General features: G+C 39.5%; 1 protein-coding gene across 3 annotated transcripts in view; it reads left to right on the top strand.

The window, feature by feature from the left end:
- The first annotated feature begins 2352 nt into the window (after positions 1–2352).
- BRD10 (bromodomain containing 10) overlaps positions 2353–23620 on the top strand; it is a 59575-nt gene continuing 38307 nt past the window's right edge. Inside the window, exons 1-3 of one of the 3 annotated variants that reach the window (XM_080574384.1) lie at positions 2353–3024; positions 5583–5783; positions 12376–13808. In XM_080574384.1, coding sequence (XP_080430510.1) covers positions 2573–3024; positions 5583–5783; positions 12376–13808 — 2086 coding nt within the window. In that variant the 5' untranslated portion in view covers positions 2353–2572. Of the gene's footprint in view, positions 3025–5582; positions 5784–11671; positions 11705–12375; positions 13809–23620 lie in introns of those variants that run through there. The other 2 variants (XM_080574383.1, XM_080574385.1) reach the window with 2 other exon arrangements.

The raw sequence follows: 23620 nt of genomic DNA, 5'->3' as shown, positions 1-23620 counted from the left end.
ACTTCACATGCTGGGAACCGTGATTAGGGTAGCCCCAAATGGGTTCCCAGTTAGAGCACATCACACCATGCAGTCCCTGTCTGTGGAAGAGTTGCTCCATATTTGGTTATCCAGGTTATAACAGGATTTTCTTACAAGAAAATATCTCTATACAGCGTTTCTGTTCTGAAATAAGATACTGGCATGGGAACTTGTTGCTGCAGTTTTAGACAAAGGCAAGGACATGCAAGTGGCATAGCAACTGGTACAAAGTAGGAGCTGCCAGCCGTTCTCACAACGGGCTGTCTGGGTTTATCCTCAGGCGATGGGAAACGCACAGCACAATGCAGGCCCCAACACGGCACTGTGCATGGCTACGCTCACCTTATCTGATCTGTGGATTGCTAAATGCTTGATGAAAAAGGGTCTTCTTGTCAGGGTCACTGCATCGCCCTCCATGTTGGAGGTACGCCACTGCCTCAGCTCCACTACCACCTCCTGAATTTGGGGGTGTCTGATCTCATTCCATTCAAGTTTTTAATTCAAGAGGTTTTGGAGGATAAAGCTACATAGCTGTAATATCAGCTTCCATAAGCGCTAAGGAGAGATGGAAGGACCTAGGCAAATCAACCTCAGTGCACGGGTTGTACCAGAGCTTCACAGACTGGGGTTGGAAGACAAAGCTAGAGGGGGCTTTTGCTCATCTTCTCAGTCCGAAAGTCCCATCCTGTAGCCTAAACCTGCATGTAAAGTACATCAGCGTGAGCTGGGTGCCGTACCTACCGCTTCAGTCCTTCTAGAAAAACAGCCTGACAGGAACACTTACAAAAGCTGGCTCTGACCAAACAGGGGTGAACAGAGGGAAATTTCTTGGTGTCCTTAGAATGGAAAGGGCAATAATGATAGAGGAATGGTGCTGCATTACTTTGTCATATAGCATGATTTATTCCTGTCAAGAGTGTGTCATGAGCATGGTTTCTGCAATGACCTCTGCAGAAAGTTACCATTCGGAGAAGACAGTAATGCCCTAAAGGTGCAGTGGGCTGCACACAGTAAACATCCTTGATTTTTTTTTTATTTTTGTGCAGTCATTTTCTCTCATAACAAGGCACCCTAAGCTTTTCACATAACCATTTATGTTGGAGGGGATTATCCTGAAACTGCGAGTACAGTAAGTTTCTCACAAACGCTTGATAACAATACTGCAGGGCCCGCTGGAGCCCAGGCAATGTTCCTCAGTAAGTTGCTGCCCACTGTTGTGGTGGAGTAGGACTGGAAAGTGTCTAAGGGCGAATATGAAAAGATCATAGAATCATATACTCACTGAGGTTGGAAAAGACCTCAAGGATCACCTGGTCCAACCATCCCCCTGCCACCACTGTCACCCACTAAACCATGTTCCTAAGCACCAGGTCCAACCTTTCCTTGAACAGATCCAGGAATGGTGGTGACTCCACCACCACCCTGGGCAACCTGCTCCAGCGCCTGACTGCTCTTTCTGAGAAGAAATGTGTCCTAATTTCCAACCTAAACCTCCCCTGGCACAACTTGAGGCCATTCCCTCTAGACCTATCACTGGTTATCTGTGAAAAGAGGCTGACCCCCAGCTCCCGACACAGCAACCGGACCCTTGGGACAGTTCCATCTTTCCATTTATTGTTTCTAGCAGCCTCTGTTCCTGAAGCCGCAGCTGCTTCACATAGCATCTCTTCAAGTACTTCGACACGTGGAACCGAACGCTTTTACAAACTCCAGCTCGCTTCAGCTGCGGAACACCTTTAATGAGACAGACACAACGTTAACTCGGGACACGCGCTGGGAGGAGGTGGGGGGGCGTCCTCAGAGGGCGTCTCTGCACACCGCTCGCCGGGGAAGCCGCAACCTCTGGCAGAGCCCGGGGCTGCGAACCCAGCGGAGCGGCGACGCCCCCGCGCCGAGCCATCGCCACACGCCGGGACCCGCCCCTCCCCCCCTCCCCCTCCCCCTCCCCCCCCCCCCCGGCGCGAGCACGCGCACCAACCCCCGCCGCGCGCGGTCGCCCTCTGATGACGCCACCTCACCTGGCGCCCATAACACCCCCCCCCACCCCTCCCTTTTGCGGCTGGTTGCGCATGCGCGCTAGGCGAGGCGCCGCGTCCCTTTCTCTCGCCCCCCTCCCCCCCCCCCTCCCGCCCCCCCCCCAACGGCCGCGCGGGGCCGTTAACCGCCGGCGGTGCGCGCGCGGCCTCCCCTCACTCAGCGCGGGGCGGGGCCGGGGGAGCCCCCTCGGGGCGGGCGGGGGCGGCCGCCGAGGGCGAGGGAGCGGCCGCCGGGCGGGGCCGTGCGCGGGTCCGGGCACGGCAGGGGGAGGCCTCCCCCCCCCCTCCTCCTCCTCCTCCTGCTGCCGCCGCCCGGCCGCGGCTGGGGGCAGGGCTGAGGCCGCCGCCGCGGGGGAGCGTGGCGAGGGCCTGACGCGCGTCTCGGTGCCTCGGTGAGGCCCATGCCGCCCCTCCGCCCGGCCGGCGGCCCCTAGCTGCCCCCCGGAGCCGGCCCGGCGCTGGCGGCCCGCCCCGCCGCAGCCGCCCAGGCCCCGCGCGTGAGAGGAGCGGGAGACATGGACCCGGAGCGGCCCGCCGCCGAGGAGCGGGGCGAGGATGGAGACGGTGCGGGAGGGAAGAGCCTGGGCAGCGGCTGGGAGCAGAGCCTGAGCCCCGAGCTGCAGCAGGGGTACCGCATCCTGCGCGAGTTCCTCCTGGAGAAGTACCGGCCGCTGACAGCACCGTTTTTAAAGCCGCTCGCGGATCAGGCGTCCATAAAGGAGGAAGGAGGGGGTGGCTCCCTCTCGGGTCCTTGTAGCAGTCAGTCCTTGCCGCCGGCTGGAATGTGGCTGCTGAAGATGGAAGAGAAATTCCTCGGTGGGCAGTACGCAGGGATAGCAGATTTCGTGGGTGACTTCCGGCTCATGCTAGAGACATGTTACCGGCTGCATGGAGTGGATCACTGGCTCTCCAAACAGGCCCAGAAGCTGGAGATGATGCTGGAACAGAAACTGGCGCTGCTGTCCCGGTAGGTGTAGAAAACTCTATAGCGGCTCTGGCATCTGCCGTATGCATAAAGTAGAACAGGAGGGTATGGTGTTTCTTTTTTCTTTTTCTTTATTTTTTTTTTTGTAGAACATAACCCTCTGTTTCTCTTTATGTAAAAAAAAAAAATACTATTTGAATCGCTTATTTAAAAACAAACAAAAAACATTTGAATGGTTCCCGGTAGGATCAAACATTCAAGCTTTCAGCACTTCTACAAAGAGGAGTGGTGCCTACTGGGACCATTCAAATATTAAAAATGTTTTGGAAACACCAAAGCTGGACATGCTGAAATGCAAAATAGAGGTTAGCATTTCCTGACTAAGATTTTATTTCTGAAAGAAGCCTTTTAAGACTATGGAGACACAGTTGTTTGGACAAGATGTCAAATGCTCCTTTCTTTCCTTTATGCTGGTAAAAGCAAGTGACGCTGCCCAAATTCTGTATGACTGTCTCTTTAAAATTAATACCCTTCTCAATTTAAAGTAGATGATACATTTTGTATAGTTACTGTAGTCTGTGAATTTCTTACTGCCTTTGAGTAACAATAAAATGCTGAGCTGAAGCGCTTTCGTTGAAATAGGTAACTTAGTGTCAGAATATATTTTGGAAATATACATGATAAAACAGAAGGTAACACCTGGCATATTGTAGTTACAGGCTTACATGGCAAAATGGAAATTGTGATATGTTTAAGCATAAATGCCTGGCAGGAGCTTGTTTCTCAGCCAAAGCAGCTGACCATGGAAGGTTTTCAGGCCATATTGTACAAAGCCCAATTAAAGTCACAACTGAAATACACGTTTTCTCTTGAATTTGACATAAGCACAGCTTAGTCTCATTAAAAATATGGTGGCTTCTTACAGTGAAAGGTCCAGTAGTCTTGCATGTAACTTAATGTTTCTCACATTAAAGCTGAGATGTTTTTTTTTTTTTTGGGAGAGGGTGAAGGTGAACAAGAAGGAATGGTATTAGGAAGTACATAAAGCTGTCCATGTCCATCAAGCTTAAACTTGCTAGCAACACAGAGCCTTGCTGCCAGCTGGTAAGAAGAACCTTGTCTGTACAGTGGGAACACTTGAGTGCTGTGCAGAACTCAATTGAATAAGACTCTGTGAACATGTACTGTGCTGGTGTTTCAGCCACCATGCTTTTGCATAACAGTAGCTTTGGGACAATTTGGGAGTAGATGGGAAGAGCTGAACCTGTGATAGGATGTGAAGTTTTACCTGAGAAAATTAGCAATATCAATTTTTAAAATAAATAAATAAATCCTTGCTTAAAGGAATTACTGCTGGAAAATAAATAGCTAATCAAGCAGAGCTTGAAAGATTCGCCCGAAGTTCATTTCTGTGTTGCATGATGGCAGTGTCTCAGCTGTACTGAAGTGAAGGGTGTTTTGTGGAAGCCTTTGTTGAATGAAATGAATACTTACTGGACTTGATAGGACATGAGAGTGCTCAGTGCCTTTTTATTAGAAATCGCATAAGTCAATTTATGTGACGTGCCATCAAATAGCAATATGTATATTTACTGAAAGAAAATTGCTGTTGTCATTCTTTCACAAAGGCACATTCTTTTGTTTTAATCAACAAGAAATATTAAACAGCCTAAAGGTTATTCTACCTTGATATATAGTGAATCTTCTATTAACATTTCAGGGATTTGTAAGGAGTGCTTTTTTTTTTTTTTAAAGTCTGTGTATACTAGCTTGGAAAAAGTCTAAGAACTGTAGGAAATGGAAAGGATTCTGGAATCTAGAAGTCTCAAATTTTGTATCAGACAGATTTGTTTAACAGAATTGGTTTATTTGTAAAATGAAATACCAGAAGTAGTTCTTGTGATGATCATCTTTGCTTCCTTTCAGATCAGTGTTTCACTCAATGTTCCTTAACAGCAATAATGTTGATTGTATGATTCTCAGATATTACAAACCACAGAAAATTACCTCAGAGGGGAGGTTGATTTTGGGGGGCTGGATTTTATTTTTTTCCATCCTGTTTTCAGAGACTATGTGGTAGTGTCACTTCTCATAATGGCTGTGCTGCTGTACTTTGAAACATTGTATAAGATGAAGGGTAATTGCAGAACCAACTTTGTGGTGCGGTGGCCTACATCTTTAAATTTTCCAATTGAAATAAACTGTTTAAACAAAGCAACAACAATGAATGCATACATTTTCCTCAGTATTTTTAGGTATCTTCTGAAAATTCTAGTTTCTTATCTCAAGTCTTGCGGAAGTATTTTCTTTCCAAATATTTATGGCTTGAAGTGGGAAATCAATTTCCAAATAATATTTGGTTAATTGAGATAGGTATCCATCATTCTTAACAGATACGAAAATATCTTGTTAATTTATTCGTTTTAAGGTTTACAATTTCATAATGGAATTTTCAAAGTCAAAAAATGGCAACTCTGGTGAATGGCGGGTGAACAATAACTGTTTTAGTCCTGAGTAAATATGTTTGATCTATGGATGACGTTGAAGTACAGTTGGTAAGGGAAACAGTAATTGTGAATTGACTTGTATTTCTCTTGTAGGCATTTAAGAGAGAAAACATCAATAGCAGTAACATCTAGAGGATGCTATGGGCAGGAAGATGAGAAAGGAACACCATGCACTTCAACAAGACGTCGTTCCACACCTCGCAATTTAGTAGGCTTGTCAGCGGGCATGTTCGAGTCTGTGATGGTTCAGGTTCTAAGGCAAGAGGAACAGCTGAGAGCAAAAGAAGAAAAAAGGTAAAAGGGAAAACTATTTTGTTCCGTCTTGAAATAGCCATATCATCTTAATTCTCTAACAGAGGTAGCTCCTCAAGGCGCCTTTACATCACTAAACTTTGTAATGTTCTTTGTCTTTAATTCATGAATGAACCCAGACTTCAGCACAATGCATCCACAAATAAAGGAATTTGTTTTTGGTTTATTACCTTGTTGAAAAAAAAATAATAAAGCAATATAATCTTTAACGGTGCCATAATATAATCTTTAAGGGTGCTATTATTTTCAGATTTTGATACTTTAAATAGTAACTGAAAGCATCCACAGCAATATTTCTGGTTAGCTCAGTTGTGATTTATTGTAGTTCTTCAGCTGTTTTACATGCAAAAATTAGATTAAAAACTACCAAAATGATCACAGAACTAGACTGTAGCATGTCAGTGCTTCCCTCTCTGATAGCTGGAGGCAAATTATCTTTGCAAGTGCCATTCCTGTTATGTCACCAATGTGGCACTTCACCTTGCCAGTTAGGTAGCAAATTTACAGTGTGTACATAGTAAACTCTGTGGGATTTTGCAGTTTTCAAATCTCTTAAATTTAAGAGGTATGTAATTCAGGCAGTGTTTAAAGATGTTTGTGGCGTGCTTTGCTTTGAGAAGCTCATAAATGTGTATACCTTAATAGTAATTTGACAGACTGTTTCTGAATGTGGAGCGTGATGATAACTATTAGCTTTAGGAAGCAAAATGCTCCAACTATTTCAAACTTTACAGTTTTAGAGATTTTTCCCATATATAACCAACGCACGCTCATTTTGCAGGCAATCATCATTTTCAACAGATTTGAAGCAATACAGTTTGGCTGAGTTGAGTGTGAGACAGTACTTCTTTCCTAGATACGATAGTGTCTTTCTTCTAATCTACCTCATGCTTTGTGAAAAGCAAAGATCACTAGGGTTGTTATTTCTCTGGTAGAGTTCTCGTGAGCTGTGTTCAACTTTGTGTTCAAGATATCTGAATTTGGTCACACAGCAATGAAAGAGGACATCCTGATAGGATTTCAGTTAATCCATACAGTCAATAGAACCTATCTACTTAAGTTTTTTCCTTTCATACACCTGTTTTAAGCACATTCCTACAAAACTGTAATAATTACTGGTTACATCCACGGATCTGAATATACTCAAAAGTCCCAGATCCTGTGGGAAGGATGCTCCATGGCACTGATCTTACAGAATCTTCTACAAGAGCAGAAGAAGTTCATAACTAGCTTGCCTCCTTACGCCTTATGATTTTGCACTATGGCACTTACTAGTAAGTAAAAACAATGTGTCAGTAAATAGCTGGTTGGATATTACTTGGAGTATATTGATATACTCAAATAATCATGCTTTGGATATCTTTTTTTATTTACTAACAGGTTGACCCTGTAGTTACTTACACCTCTCTGTACCAGTTGCTTCTCAGCTCACCATAATGCTCACCATAATGCAGGTGTTCAGCAAGTACATTGTGAAAGTGTTTTATGAAAAAAGATTTGGAAATTGTAAGGCCTATAAAATTAGCAGTACATCATTTATATCCATGTACTATTGACAACATGTGCAATTTTCCTTAGTATTTTTTATATGTAGATGCACATTCTTGCAACACTAAGGTGAGGCACTGTTTTCCTTCAAAAATGTATTGCAACTTCCTAAGCGTATTTTGGATTATTGATAAAATAATGGATCATGTTGAATATATTTGTATCCGTTATAAGGAAAAAACGGTTAATCAGTTTATTTTTTAGAAATCTGATACACAAAGGTTAGTACAGAACAGGTACTTTTCAAAACAGCATGCAAGATTGCAGCCTTGGGTAGCTTACTGGAGTTTTCAGTGCCTTCCTTCTAGTTAACCCATGCCAGCATTCCATAGAGCTACAGAGTTCGTCGGTTGGCAGGTGCCCGTTTTCTTACTGAATTTGCCTTTCAGTCTCTCTTCATTTTTTGTAATGAAGTTGAAGTTTGCTGAGCTGAAGTTATTTTCATCTACTTAAAGCTTGTCCTAAATTAGCAATGAAAACTTAAGCAAAAATATGTGATAATTAACAATTATCCACCTGTTCTTCAGGCCACAAAATGTTAATGAAGAATTTATAGTTGTTTTAATGTATTGCAGTAATATTTATGGTGTAAACTATATTCTTAGAAGTAAAGCACTACTTGTTTGGATGCAGTTTATTTTATTGATTATTAGTATTGGTTGTTTCATTGAGTCTTTTATCACAGTTCCTAAAAAATGGAATGTCCAAATCTATTGCTGTAATATAGGCTATCCCATGTCTGAGTATAGTTATGAATGAATGTGATGCTCAACTCAGGTGGGTGAAGCATTTAAGTTTTTAATTTCTAATGTACTGAACTTTTCTTTCCTCCCAGTCTTCCTGTGTTGATAATTTTTTCCCATAATATTGTGTGTAATATGGTAGTATAACTTGTTTGTGTGTTGGCAAATTGGTTGTGTTTGGACAGGAACACCTGTTGTTTACCCCGTTTGAAAGTGGGCAGCTTGGCATACAAAAAAAGTACTTACTTTCTGGCTGTGCAGCTGACTTGTCAGCATACACATGCTTTTTAGCTAATAAGCGTCTTATTAGCTAAATAGCTTAGACTATTTAGCTGCCTGAGTTACATACTTCTAGCCCCAGGTAAGCAAGGTTGCTAATGCTGGAGCCTTGCTATAGAATTCAGCCTTGTTGGTAAAGAAATTGTCAATTGAGGTCCATATTAATATGTAATCCTTTGCTTTAGATACTTCCTCTCATAAGGCACAGGAATCTTATGATGGTTTCTGTTGTTGTTGGGTTGTGTTTTTTTATATAGCAAGCTTTTCTTCAGTTGCATGTTTTGGAAGAAAATCCCAAAGTGTGATTCTTCTGTTCTTTTCTGTAGTTAATTTTGTACAGATCCTGCTCTGAATCTTTTTGTTATTTCTTATATAGGTATACTTTGTAGATAATTTTTTTTTCTTGTTGTCTATCCACTTCTTGCACAGTTTTAGTTATTTATTTATTTATAACCTCCCCCAAATGATAAATTCATCATGGTAGATCCAACTTAGAAGATGCCTTTGCATTTCACTGTTTTGCAGCTGGTAGTTTCTATATGGCAGTAAAAGCACTTTTTTTCCAAGTACAATTATAAAAACATCTGATTTAGTTTTCTTGTCAATCTTACTTAGGAGCTATCTTTTTGGTAAATTGTTCTAATGATCAGAATATCAAATATCTTCTTTGAATTATTAGTTACATTTCTCTGAGGTTCTACTCAGCGGCTTAGTTACATGATACTTTAGTAGCATATTAATACAGATACTGACTTACATATTATTTAACAATAATTGAGGAATTACTACATAATTGGAAATGCTTGCCTCTTAAGGGGCACTTATATACCAAAGCATAGGTATGGATTCTTACTGAAATAGTTTAAAAACCCTAGTGAATAATAGAAAGTAAACTGGTTTATTTCAATGGGAATTAAGTTTCTGTTTGGCTTTGGATTGTTGAAAATTATATGAGGCACCTCATTGTCTTTATCACCTCTGAAAATGTTGTCCTTAAGTTTCACACGTTTGCTAAAACATTTGGAGAATGCAATTTAGGTTGCAGATCAATCATTTAAATTAGTAAATCTTTGAATTAGGTGTACTTATACAGTCTCAATTTTGCCTTTTATGAGGATGTTGTGAGCAAGGAATGAACTGGGTCCTGTGGAAAAATACTGAATATGTGATAATGTGATGGAAGACTTTACGGGTGTAGAATTAAAGTAACAAAGGCATCCCCGTATTTGCGTCCTCCTAACCATTAAATGTTAATTTAATTTAGAATAACGGCTAATATTACTATTTTGCTTTTAGCTTACTAGTTTGTTTTTTAAAAGAATGTTTGGAGAAACTAATTATTGTAGAATTAAAACAACTTCCTGTACCTTGCCATCCAAGTTTGAATGTGTTACCTTTTAGCATAAAGCAGTACGTTTACCGTGTTTGGAGCTGTCAGACAAATAATATGGATTCATAACCGAAAAGAGAGTTATGAAAAATGATTCAATTTCTTAGTGGTTTTAGGAGTAAGTGGGGGAAAAAGTGTATCTATAATCTTGCCTTCTTTCACATCCAAATGAAATTTGTTGCAGGTGAGAATTAATTAGCTGTTGAGATGTGTCCGCTGACTTAAGGTAGAAGATGGTAAGAAATGTGGGGAGTTGTATCTGGACTCTGTTATAGGTAATCCCTCTACTTAGGGAGCATGACTGCTGAGTTTTAAGGTCAGGTACTATGCTTTTATCCACTCAAGAGCTGCAAAACAACTGCTGCAGATGTGTTCCAAGAATATTTTGTCTTCTGTTCATCTGGAAATGTCAGCCTGACCTTAGGATGGTTTGTGTTATTATTATAAACACAGTGTAAGTCTGCAAACATATTCCTGATAAATGTAAATAAAACTAGGAAACAACAGTTTATTAACAATTGCTGTCAGCATAAAAGCCAAATGTTTGTCCAGAGGATTTTTCAATGTAAGGATGTTTATCCTGCTAAATATCAAATGTTTTTTTCTCTCTCCCCCCTCGCCTCCCCTTTTTTTTTTAAGGTGCTCACTTTACCGATGCAAGTAGTATTGTTGACTTTACTCGTTTATACACCTAAAATGGCAAGTGAGATTTCTGTCTTTAGGTCACATTCATTATATTTTTAAATCAGTACTGCAAAGTGGGATTTTGCCTTTAGATACCATTAGTTATATGGTTTGATTAGTAATGTATTGGGAGAGTGAAGGTGGGAATTTACTGACCTATTTGCATTTTAATTTTGTTTTACATGAATCCGTCTTAAGCATTTGATTGGTACATAAACAACAGGGATGCACATAATTCGTATTAAAAATTTCTGACCAAGTTTTGGTAACAAGTCACTTGAATTTTAATTATTTGTAGTAGATAAAACTGTTAGTGGAATCTTTCTATGTCACTTTAAACACACAGAGGATGAAAATTTTTATAGTTTGTGGTCATGGCATATTTCTCCTGCATGACACCAAAATGTACACCAAACTAGTTTTGTCACACTACTTGAGATTGACATGTTTAGATATTACTTTGAATGAGAATATGCTTATTCTTCATGCTAGAAAACCACTAGTAGGTTCACATCAAAAGAAGGATTTTAATATACCATTATTCTTTGGCTGAATTTGGAAAGCATTGCTGCTTTAAATGGTTACATGACATTTATTTGATACTTACCTATGAAGAGAAGTAATTGGAGGTTAGCAATCTGGAAATGAGGACGTGAATTCCAGTATTAGTTCACATCAGTGATGCATAGGTGACTGTTGCTAGCAGTGGACAGTGATAGAAGCTTTAGAGGAAAAGATATGAGAAGTTTTGGAATAGCTCTGAAAAAAAATATCCTGAAAGTACAGACGTATGCTAATCCTATCTGCTCTGGTCATGCCTTGGGGCAAAAATGTTTGTTTACCATTTAAACACGGAAGTAAAATTCCTCCTATTACTAGTAATCCTTGATACTGTTACAATTAATGCGGATGTCCTATTTGTCACTTTGGAACTAAATTAACATATCCTGTGTTCTAGTAAGTTAATTACCTTTAGCTTACTATCTGAAGTGGCAGCATTTTTTCCTCTTAAACTTGTTGCTTTTGAATGTCATGATGAATTTGCAAATAAAAGTAAATAGAAGTGCTCAATTAGTCTTTTCATATTAGTTTTGTATATTGCTGTCATGTTTCCTCTTGCTAGTGTTTTGTATAGAGTCCAAGATTTTTCAGAAGTTTTATGGGACTCTGATTACCGATAACCTCTTTTTCTGAATACCCACTATTTCTGCTCTATCCTTTTTTAGATAGGGGGACCAGAACTGAATACAGTTTTTCAGGTGAGGGCAAACCATTTATTAATGTAATGATGTTTTATTTCTAGTGTTATTTTCCATCACATTCTTCATGCATCCTAATATTTGTTTCCTTTTTGACCACCATTGCACACAAACTAGTAACAAGCCTATTCCTTGGAGAGAAATTCACATTCTTGTGTTTGAATGAAGCACTTAAGTTAGGCATTCATATTTGTATACTGAAGAAGGGAGTTAAAAGGTAGGTGACATGACACAAGCCATGGGGCAATAATTTGAAAGTAAGTTATCTGGCATTTGTTTTAAGAGATTTTTATATGGGTAGGTGACTACTAAAATACTGGTTTGTGGTGATACTGAATCCTGGCAAAAAGGAGAGATGTGGGGACTAAAGGGGATACATGTTAAAAATAGAAAAATGAATAAATAATTCAGCACATCCAAGCTGTTGCTATCTACCAGTTTTTTCTTATGTTTTCCCCTTTTTAAACTAGTGGTGATGAGAAATAAGGGTCTATAATTTCCCATTTTGGTGCAGTGGTGCATTGTGTAATACAAAACTAGATGAAAATTTTATGTATTGTGTTCTGTATTACTTTAAGATGTGTTTGTCATGCTGTAGTTCTGATCTGTTTTTCTTCCAGTTTCTTTTAATCCACCTGATACCTGAATTTTTGTTAACTTTCTCCTAATAGGATGAGAGAGCAAGAAAGAAAAGAAGCAGAAGAAGCTAGTCAGAAAGAAATAGAAGAATGGGAAAAGTCACTTTTAGCTCAAGCAGCACCTACAAGGATGGAAACAATGTGGGAGATTCCAGCTATTGGTCATTTCCTTTGTTTAGCACAACAGATTTTAAACCTACCTGAAATAGTGTTCTATGAATTGGAACGTTGTCTTCTGATGCCTCAGTGTAATGCTTTTTTATCTAAAATAATGACTTCTTTGTTAAGTCCTCCTCATCGCAGATCTACATTACATCGCAGGCCAACACTTTCTTACAGGACTTGGGAAGCAGCACTTAGACAGAAAGTTCAACACTGGTATAATGTTGTAGGGCAGACTGACAATCCTAATGGCTCTGCAGAAAAACTTGGATTGTGTCCCCAGTTTTTTAAAGTCCTTGGAGAAGTTAATCCCTTACAGGAAAAACCATTTCACGAACTACCATTCTACCAAAAAGTGTGGCTGCTAAAAGGTCTCTGTGATTTTGTGTATGAAACACAAAAGGATGTTCAGGATGCTGTTCTAGGACAGCCTATCCATGAATGCAGAGAAGTAATTCTTGGTTATGACTACTTGGAGAATGCTTATGTTCATTTTCCACAGTTCTGTGGTGCAGATGTTCGGATTTACAAACAAAAACCTTTTCGGGCTCCTGAATTCCCATCTCCTCCCATCAAAGTTAAAAGAGTGCCACGTATTAAAGTGGAGAAAGCAAAACATGAATATGTAAGGAAAAGCAACGGGGATGTCAGCTCTGGTGGTAGAGAAGAGCTGCTACCTCGTTCCAAGACAGAAGCAGGGAAATGTGTGGATTCCACTGTTAGCTGTCCAGAAAAAGATAAACGTTTAGATAGCTTTAGTGTCACTACAGAGATCAAGATTAACTGTGAAATGAAGACCTCAGGAGTCAGTGACATCAAAAAAACTGGTTGTTATAAAGAGAACTTGAGGAATTTAATTAGTTCAGGAGAGATTGTTGGCATGGCTGGTGACTTTAGTTCAGGAGAAAGAAAGCCTGCAGAGAATGGACAAGGTTGTGCTGAAATGGCCAGAGTAACAGTTGAGATCAGTCCATTCAAAGAGAACACGCTGAAAGCTTGCCAAATGCTTGTCAATGGCACTCATAATGACAACCAAGAAATAGATTACCACAAATCTGCTAAAGAAACAATGCTGGAGAACTCACTTCAAAAAAATAAGAAAATAAGTAAGTTGCGGGCAAAAAAGAAGAAAAAGAAAAAAAAGAAGTTGAAGGATATTCTAAATGAAAATCTACAGAAAAAAATTGATGATTTGCAAAGAAGGCGTGAAGTTCATCTTCATCCATTCAAATCTTACAAATCTGAGATCCAGAGCAAGTTGTTCATAATCAAAAAGAAAGCAAAACACAAGAAGCACAAGTCTGGTAAGTTGACACTTTTTACCCGTAATAAAAATTAGGGGGATACTGATTTGTTTTGAACTTTCCTTCTTAGCAGATTTGTCAGTATTTTGTTTTGTGAAATGGGACAGCATTATTGTGTGATGTTGTTCTGATATTAATTTTAGTGTGAATGCTTCCGTTCAATAACACAAGCATATAAAACAGGCTCATAAGGTAATTAAACCATGATTCATTTCTATAATTTATCTAGAGAGAACATAACTCATTGGAAGAGCTTCAGAGAGTAGTGTCAAGTTATTCTATATTATGTTATATCACATCAATTTTGGCAATGTTCTTCCCCTTTCTGATATTAGTACTTTATCCAAGTTACAGAGAAACGTAGAGTAATTGCATGAGATCATGATTCTAAAGTTGTTACTGCTAGAACTGTGCAGTCTTAGGTCACCAAACAACACTGCGTTGACTGTGGGCCTGATAATATTTCTGCTAAGTCAAACAATTGAGATTAAAATGCTATTTGCATAAATTCTCTATGACTGATGTGGACAGTATCTTGTTAAGTGTTTTAGGTGGGTGATACATAGTCCAGATTTCAGTTAACTTTAAAACAAATAGTAAAGTCATGAAGTTGTTGAGTCAGTTTAAATTGTCTGTTAGCTGCTGTGTTTTTGATGTCATGTGAACCACCATAAAGCTTCATCTGCTATCCTCTTGAGTCATGGTTTAAGCTACCTGTTTAAGGTTTTAGCAGACTGCTTCAAACACTGTATTTTAGGATGTAACAGTCCTGGTTTCAGAACAGTGTAGACTGGAAGGTGAAATACTGTTTCTAGCTGTAGAACAAAGAGACAAAAGCAAAAAACTGTACTTAAAAACCATCTTTTAAAGAATAAGATAATTCAGTGAACTGTTGCCAATGCATTTTAGCTAGAGCATGAGTGGAAATTTAAAGCTAAGAAAGCAGGTTATATTTTAGATGTCAAGTATTTGTGCAGAATACCCAAACAACTGTTTTACCATCTAAATCATGAATTCCTCCTTCCAGAAAATGTCAATGCCCACATCTAAACATAAATTTTAAGAGTTACAATTTATTTTCAAATATGTAGTATTTAGGAAAAGTAACGTATTTTGTATTCAATTTTGTGACTGTTAGCTCTCCAAATGTATTACTGTTTTCATCTTAAAAACAGACAGCAAAATAAGTAACGATCCAAATTGCAAGTAAGAACCTTTTCATTTAGAGAACTATTTAAAGGGGAAAAAAAGGGAGGGGCACCATTTTTTTTTTCTGAGGAAGTATTTAAATCATGTCACCTTCACTGGAGGCCTTATTATATGTTGCATGCTTAAAAGTCTACTTTCTATGAATTATGCAGTCCTGAGAACAAATGGAATGTTTATTTTTTTAATAGACTATGTTTTGAAAGACTACTACCGTTAGCAAAACAATGTCATATTTGGAAGGAGCTTTTGAAGTTAATTGTTAGAGGTGAGGTTTACTGTGATAACTGCTTTTCCTATGTCATTTACAAAAATATGGAAGGTTCAAAAAAGGTTCCTGTTTTCCTCAGTCTTGTTACCTGATATACTTAATAGCATGTTAGCAGAATTCTTTTATAGTTAAAAGGTTTTTTGTTATTAAGGATGAAGAGAAAAAAATTGAAGTGCTGTTGGATGAACTGTAAATGCTGACATGACTTTTTTTAAAGAAATGCATAATTAACAGTTCTCACAGAACAAATGTGTTTATATATCTGGTATATATTCGATGATGTAATTTCTGAATACTTTCTTATTTTAACTTCTAATTTGTGGTCTCTAACATTAAAGAATTCTTGGTCTTGAGTAGATCAAAAACTTAATCTTGCACTGCTGGTGGAAACTGTAATGCTAATTCTAATATAGTGAATAGCAATTCCTGAGTATAGACACGTCTTTCAGTTCTAATTTCTGTCTTTAACTGATACTCTCTCAAAAGAGAACCTTCTTCCAGTCAGTTTTCATTTTTGTATGTTGTGTTTGGTGCATTGGATAGTAAAAGTAAAGATGGAAATCCCTGGCTTTTCCTTAATCCTTACATATATTTACCAGTATAGCTAGAGCTTGGATTTTACAGTTTCTTAATTCCAAGACTTATCTAAAGTTGATCTAATACTGGCTTGTAATGGAGGTGATTTATCCAATTGTCATTTTTGAGCTTTGTGCTGAGTTTTATTAGAAAGTATTTTCATATTCGCATTTCACACACTTTACACCACAAAAACTGTGTGAGTTAAAACAGTTGTTCTTTCAATTGTAATGTGTGTCTTTCATGAATGAAGAGTAAATTCAGCGGTAGGATGCTATGTGCTTCGGTTTTTCCAATTCCATATTTTGTCATAAGGAGCTTAATGTCACCAGAGGTAACTTAATGCAGAAAACAATTCCTGTATATTTTAAAGTTTCTGTAACAGTAGACCAGTATCTACTGAGAAATAATGCAGTTAGTCATCTGAGCTTAGGTTTTAATTATATGTATTTTTGTTGTCAGAGAACACTGTGGTTGTAGAGTTACTCCCTTTGATTGTCACTTTCAGACAGGAAGAAAAGTGTGTTAGTACAGGAGGAAATCCAGAAGAGATGAGCAAAGCTTTCTGCCATGTGTTCTAACGGTGCTTGCTTGGAGTTTCGCAACCTTAACACAGAGCTCTTGTGTCATTGAATGACAAATGATGGAGATTCCTCTTCTCCACTTTGACTTTTCCTGTCTAACGACTTGATACACTGTATAGTCCCAAATTATGCTGACATGACATCTTTGTTTCCATTCCAAAGGAGAATGTGAGACATTGTTTGTCATCTGTAGGTGACAAGCAGTTCTGAGCATGATACGAAAGGTCCTACAAATTTGGTACTCATTTGTCTTTCCTCTCTTAATCTTCGGGGGATTTCCCTTGTTGTTCTGACCTTGCAGGAGGAAAGTTTTCTTAGAGGATTACGGATCTATGTGATAGTTTACCTTCCTATGCTTGCGAAATCTCCATTAGTCCTACATGTGTTCGGCTGAACTGGATAGGAGAGGATTAGATTGGAGGAAGGAACTCATGATAATGCCATGCAACAGAAATTGCTTCTTACTGTTTTGTCATTTTTAAGGTTAAATAGTATTCCTCAAAGCTCTTCTAAAACTTTTGTTTTCTTTGACAATATTCTTTCAGTGTAGAACAGTGAAAGTAACTTGGTAAAACCTCTTCTGAATTCACAAAAACACTGATTTAAATACACTCATAGCAATCATTGCTCTTTTTTCTCTCTTATACTTTTAAGGAATATAGTACAGATCATCAGGAATGGGGAAGTGAGTACCTTTCCTTAATTTTTGACAAGGTATTTTTTTTTCAGATGGATTTTCTAAGGCAGCTAAATTTGAATTACAGTTCATGTTTCAATTAACATGATTGCCAAATTACTGGCTTGCTGTAGCAGTGGTAAGGGGATACCCAAAACATGGTGTTTATGAATATAGATTGGCTGGGTAGTTTTTAGCTGAAAACTTTTCATAACTACTGTGAGCAAAACTTACTGGAGAATATGACCATGTTTTAACTGTTGCCACAGATATGGAACTTCTTTAGAAGTTATGAAATGGAAGATGTAATCATGTTATTGAATCCGTATCTTTGATACAAGGTTGTGATTATTACTGTGCCAGTGTTCTGAGTCAGTATTGCAGACAGTAGTACTGAATATGAGGGGATGTGTAATCAAGGTCTAACCTCAGCATAGATCAGAGTGTTTAGTGTTCTGAAGTCAGACTTTGACTTCCCACATCTTCACACCTAGAAGGTAATAACATTCTTCTGGGAAGCTCAATGTTTGTCTTGCTGTGCATGTAGACAAGGAGTGAAAAGGCATCTGAAGAGCAAACATTCTTATCTTTCAAGAAGGTGATGAGTTATAAACGGTTAAGAAGTGAATGTCTGTGATAGAAGGACAGACTCATGTGAGGGTAGTTCTGTAAGCAACTAGCATACTGGATATCCATTTAAAATAGATGTTATTACTGGATTTAGATGAACTAGGATGTAAAACCATGATTCGGATGGTGTCAATTGTAGTAGGCTTGATGGATCTTAACAGCTACACTGAAGTAGATCATGGGGAACAGCAAAGTTTGCAGTGCAAAGCACAATATAAAAGCACAAGAATTTTAACTGTGTACTTGAAACAGGGATTGGATGAAATTCAAAACATCCAGGGGGTTGAGAAAACAGGAGGGATGAGAGGCTGCTTTGATGTGCCTGAAGCAGATGTTGAAGTAAGTGTAATTTCAGTCTCTTATATTCCAGTTGGTGTAGAAAACCCCAATATAACACACATCTGCTGTAATTTCAGCAATTTCTTGAAAGATTATCCTTTAGAAGAACCTTAATGGAAATTCTATACCCTATACTTGTGCTCGAAAAGGTTAATAGCAATCTATCTGTTTAAACTTTATTTTACAGTATTTTTATTTCATCAGAGTATTTCTTTAAGTATTTGAGTATTTTTTTTTAATTTATTTTTTCAGTTTTGTGTATGAGATAGAGCTCTACCTGAATGTGAATGAATGAATTTAACAGCCTGGCAGCAGTTTTGTAGTATCTGGTATACTGTCCTTGGGGGTTTTGTCTTCACCTTTGTCTTCAGAGTGGAAAAAAATTTGTTCTAATGGTGTCTTGCCTCTGTATCTGGAACAGCCCATTAACAATGTTGAAAACTTTAAAGGAGGTATTCTACAAATATTTGTGGTTTCTTTTCTTTTGCAAGTTGTAACAGTGTTCTTGATGCATCAAGCCGCAGTGTCTGTCAACTTTAATAAACCTGGAAACATGTACAATTGGATTTAATTCCATTGTTCTGTAAGTCAGCATTGTTAATGCACTTGTTCAGACCTGCATTGCTGTTTTAACTATATAAAAGTGTATGCAAGGTCAATGTGGAAGATTCAAAAGTTTGTAGTAATGCTTCATTTTCCAGATCACTGCGTGTTATGTTTTATGAAAGGAGAGATGCTGGGTTCAAGATAGAAGATCAGGAAAGCAATAAGAAAGCAGGACATGTTCAGATCTTGCCAAACCTTTGAAAGACGTGATATTTATTACAAATTTGCAAAGAGGAAAACTCTTGCTGTTTTCTTGATTTGGGAACAGTGGAGTTGCATCTAGAATGCAATGAAGAAGCAGGAATTTTTGCAGTTTAATGTTAAAACCACCTTTCTTTTTCTGGGGAAATAAGGCTCTGCTGCATATGCTGCAAAAATTGAATTACTACTCTATGATATTGTCATTTTATAATTTGAAGCACTGATTGACGTCTTCAAACAGGAGCCATAAGGTCTTGAACATTCATAATGAAGTTCTACACAATCTTTAGAAATATTCCCATTTTCAAGGCAAGATGATTTACATTATGATAACTATAAATGGGTTGTATTGCTCTTGCTGAGGTAATTTACAAATGTCAAGAGCATTTCCAAGAATTTTCTCAGACCTGGTTAAAGGGCTCTTTTCTAATAAAATGTTGATTTCCAATAAATCTTAAAATAGAAGTGTTCAGACAGCATACTATTTAAAAGGAATAAATGTAAAGGGTCTGTGAACTCTTTTTTCACTCTCAGCAATGACTTTGTTAAACAAATGTCTTGATTAGAAATCATAAATCTGTAGAATCATAGAATGGTGGAGGTCGGAATGCTCCTGTGGAAGACGTCTTTTCCAACATCTGTGCTCAGGTAGGGTCACCCAGAGCAGGTTGTCCAGGACGTTATCCAGGCGGATTTTGAAGATCTACAAGAAGAGAGACTCCACAACCTCTCTGGCCAACCTGTGCAAGTACTTGGTCACCTGCACAGTTTAAAAAAAAAATAATTCACTGATGTTCAGGCGGAGTCTGCTGTGTTTCATTTTGTGCCCACTGCCTCTTGTCCTGTCACTGCACACTACTGAAATGAGCCTGGCTGTGTTTTTTTTTGCACTGTCACTTTAAGGATTTATATACATTGGTAAGATCTCCCCTTACCCTTCTCTTCTGTAGGCTGAACAGTCACAGCTTTCTCAGCTTTTCCTCATAGAAGAGGTGCTCCAGTCCCTCCATCTCTCTGGCCCTTAATTTGACTCTTCTCCACATCTGTGTGGCCAGCACTGGCTCCCACACTCCAGGTGCAGGTTCACCAATGCTGAGCAGAGAGGAAGGGTGATCTCCCACCACCTGCTGGCAACCATTTGCTGCAAAGGCAAGCTGTGTCTTGTTCAGCTGGGTATCCAACAGGAACCTCAGGGCCTCTTCTGCCAAGCTGGTCTCCAGCTGGGTGCCTGGGGTTGTTCCTGACCAGGTGCAGGTCTTTGCACTTCTCCTTGTTGAATTTCCTGAGGTTCCTGTCAGCCCATTTCTCCAGCTGTCAAGGTCCCTCTAGATGGCAGCATGACCTCTGGCATGTTAACTGCGCCTCCCAGTTCTGAGAGGGTACACTGCAGCCATCATCCAGATCCTTAATGATGATGTTGACCAGTATTGCCCCCAGCATTAACCTGTGGTGTGTACCACCAGTTACTGGCCCCCAAGTAGACTTCGTTCCGTTGGTCACCACCCACTGGGCTTGGCCATTCAGCCAGTTTTCAGTCCACCTCACTGTCTGCCCATCCACCCCACAAATCAGCAGCTTGTCTCTGAGGACCTTCTGGGAGGCAGTGTCGAAGGCCTTCCTGAAGTCCAGCTCGACAATATCCACTGCTCTCCCCTCATCTGTGAAGCTGGGCATTTTGTTGCAGAAGTTTATCAAGCTGGTCAAGTGTGGATCCCTGCTGACTGGATTGCTAGATGAGGAAAGTAGAAAGAAATGAGAAAGGTCAAGGGAGGTGATTGTCCCGCTCTACTCTGCCCTGGTGCGGCCTCACCTCGAGTACTGTGTGCAGTTCTGGGCACCACAGTATAAAAAGGACATGAAACTGTTGGAGAGTGTACAGAGGAGGGCTACGAAGATGGTGAAGGGCCTAGAGGGGAAGACGTACGAGGAACGGCTGAGGTCACTGGGCCTGTTCAGCCTGGAGAAGAGGAGGCTGAGGGGAGACCTCATCACAGTCTACAACTTCCTCGTAAGGGGGTGTCGAGAGGCAGGACACCTTTTCTCCATTAACACCAGTGACAGGACCCGCGGGAACGGGGTTAAGCTGAGGCAGGGGAAATTTAGGCTCGACATCAGGAGGGGGTTCTTCACAGAGAGGGTGGTTGCACACTGGAACAGGCTCCCCAGGGAAGTGGTCACTGCACCGAGCCTGTCTGAATTTAAGAAGAGATTGGACTGTGCACTTAGTCACATGGTCTGAACTTTTGGGTAGACCTGTGCGGTATCAAGAGTTGGACTTGATGATCCTTAAGGGTCCCTTCCAACTCAGGATATTCTATGATTCTATGATTCTATGAAGTAATGATGAAGGAAAATCAATAACAGTCAGCACTTAACTATCAGTTAGAAATCATCCTATCTATTGGAATTGAGAATAGAACAGATGATAGCTCAAAACAGAAGTAATTCACAGAAGTTGTATTTCTTCTGCTTCATTCACTCTGATGATCACCATTAATTTAGAATTTTAAATTAAAAAGCAGTGATGTAAAAATTGTTCACTTTTGAGTTATTTTTGTTCATTTATTCTGTTGGGGTTTTTTTGTTTGTTTATTAAATACTGTCTTTACCTAAGGGCTTGAGTGATACATGAAACCAGGAATACATTGTTTCAAGCAGTATTTCAATGAGTGCCCTCCCATAGAACATTCAGTTACTTTGAAATCTACTTTTCAGAGAACAGCATTTATTTCATATTTACTTTATTGCTTTCAGCTACCTCTGTTACTGGCTTATGCTGATACTCAATGTACAGGTTTCCTTCATCATCCTTCAAACTTCAAAACTTGTCTAGTGGGACAGGTATCTAGTATCCAAGTTAAGGTATCCAAGTTGTCCAGTATTCAAGTTAATGTTACTTGTGTGTGTTTAATACAGTTTGAAGCTTCTAGGGGTGAGCAGGGGCTTGCTCTGTGGGGAAAAAAAAAGTTATTTTCCTGCATTCCTGCTACAAGATGGAGTTTGTTTTTATTTAAAAAAAAAAAAAGGGGGGGTGTAATAGCTGAAGTGTTACACAACTGCACTGTCCTTTAACGTAGATTGAAAGCATATTGACAGTGTACTTGTTTCAGTTTGATATTCAAGTCGTCGTGTCAGCAGGTGAAGTCAGGAAATGTACCAATTCAGCTTTTGTGCTGTGATGCCACCAGCCCTGGATGTAGGTTGGTATCACATTATTGGAGAGAAATACTATCTCAAATTCCTAGAGTGTTTTTATTTTCTATCCATAGATAACTGAATTATAGTTTAATTTAGGTTAATATGTTGCAGTTTGCTTGAAAAATAAGATGTTTATTTTTCCCCTTTATTCTCTGGTAGAGAATGAAAGGAGCACTCATTTGTTGCACATTCTTGATGTGTTCACTGAACACGGAAGGGCACTTGCCTTAGATGTCTGTAGTTGTCCCTTCCCTAATCTCACAAATGGCTTAACTCTGGAAATGGAATACAAAGAGCTGATCCTCTGCTGCGGTATGGGAGGGGAAAAGAGATGAGAGTTGCAACTTCTGTCCAAGTAAGATGTCTCATATCCTCTTTTCGTCTGAACTGAAACCCAAGTGAGATATGGAGCCTGTTGGAAGAATCAGTGTGGAGACATACTTAGTAATCATGGCACACTTGAATCTTTGTAGTGGGTGAATAAAAGTTTATACAGGAATAATGTAGGCTGACATTTCCTAGCTTTAGAATACTTCCATTTGTAGCAAAGTAGAATTATTTTAACGTATTTTTGATCTGTATATATTTGAATACAAATCAGTCTTCCTTATTCAGTAATGTTATGGTATAATTCCATTAAGGGGAAATAATGCTTTTTTTTTTTTTAAAAAAAGGAAGTGCTGACTTTATCACAGAATCACAGAGTCATCTAGGTTGGAAGAGACCTCCAAGATCACTGAGTCCAACCTCTGACCTAACACTAACAAGTCTTCCACTAAACCATATCACTAAGGGCTACATCTAAACATCTTTTAAAGACCTCCAGGGATGGCGACTCAACCACTTCCTTGGGCAGCCCATTCCAATGCCTAACAACCCTTTCAGTAAAGAAGTTCTTCCTAACATCCAACCTACACCTCCCTGGCGCAACTTTAGCCCATTCCCCCTCGTCCTGTCACCAGGCACGTGGGAGAATAGACCAACCCCCACCTCATGAAAGCCTCCTTTAATGTACCTATCGAGAGCGATGAGGTCTCCCCTGAGCCTCCTCTTCTCCAGGCTGAACAACCCCAGCTCCCTCAGCTGCTCCTCTTAAGACTTGTTCTCCAGACCCCTCACCAGCTTCATTGCCCTTCTCTGGACTCTCTTGAGTGCCTTGATGTCCTTCTTGTAGCGAGGGGCCCCAAACTGAACACAGTACTCGAGGTGAAATTGAAATTGAAGTTGAACTTTATATAAAAGAAAAGTACAGTACAGTGTTAATCTTCATTATAAGTACTGCCATGTAGCAGAAACAGGAATAAGACTACACTAGTATCTAATTATTAATCTTTATAAAACATTTATTGAGTACTTGTCCAAATAAGTATTTCTCTACCAAACAAAAAATAACTTGTAACTATTGGAATGGAAGGCCATTGTTAGCGCCTCCAGATGGTAGGTGTAACAGTAACTTCCTTTATGTAGTTGCAACTACTGAAGGAGAAGACCTCCTCAGTATTTCAAGATCATCATCTTCTTCAGT

Source organism: Anser brachyrhynchus (assembly GCF_964034855.1).
Source record: "Anser brachyrhynchus genome assembly, chromosome: Z".
In the NCBI taxonomy this organism is placed as follows: domain Eukaryota; kingdom Metazoa; phylum Chordata; class Aves; order Anseriformes; family Anatidae; genus Anser; species Anser brachyrhynchus.
The sequence above is the reverse complement of the archived record's forward strand: the minus strand, read 5'-3'. Positions and strand labels throughout refer to the sequence as shown.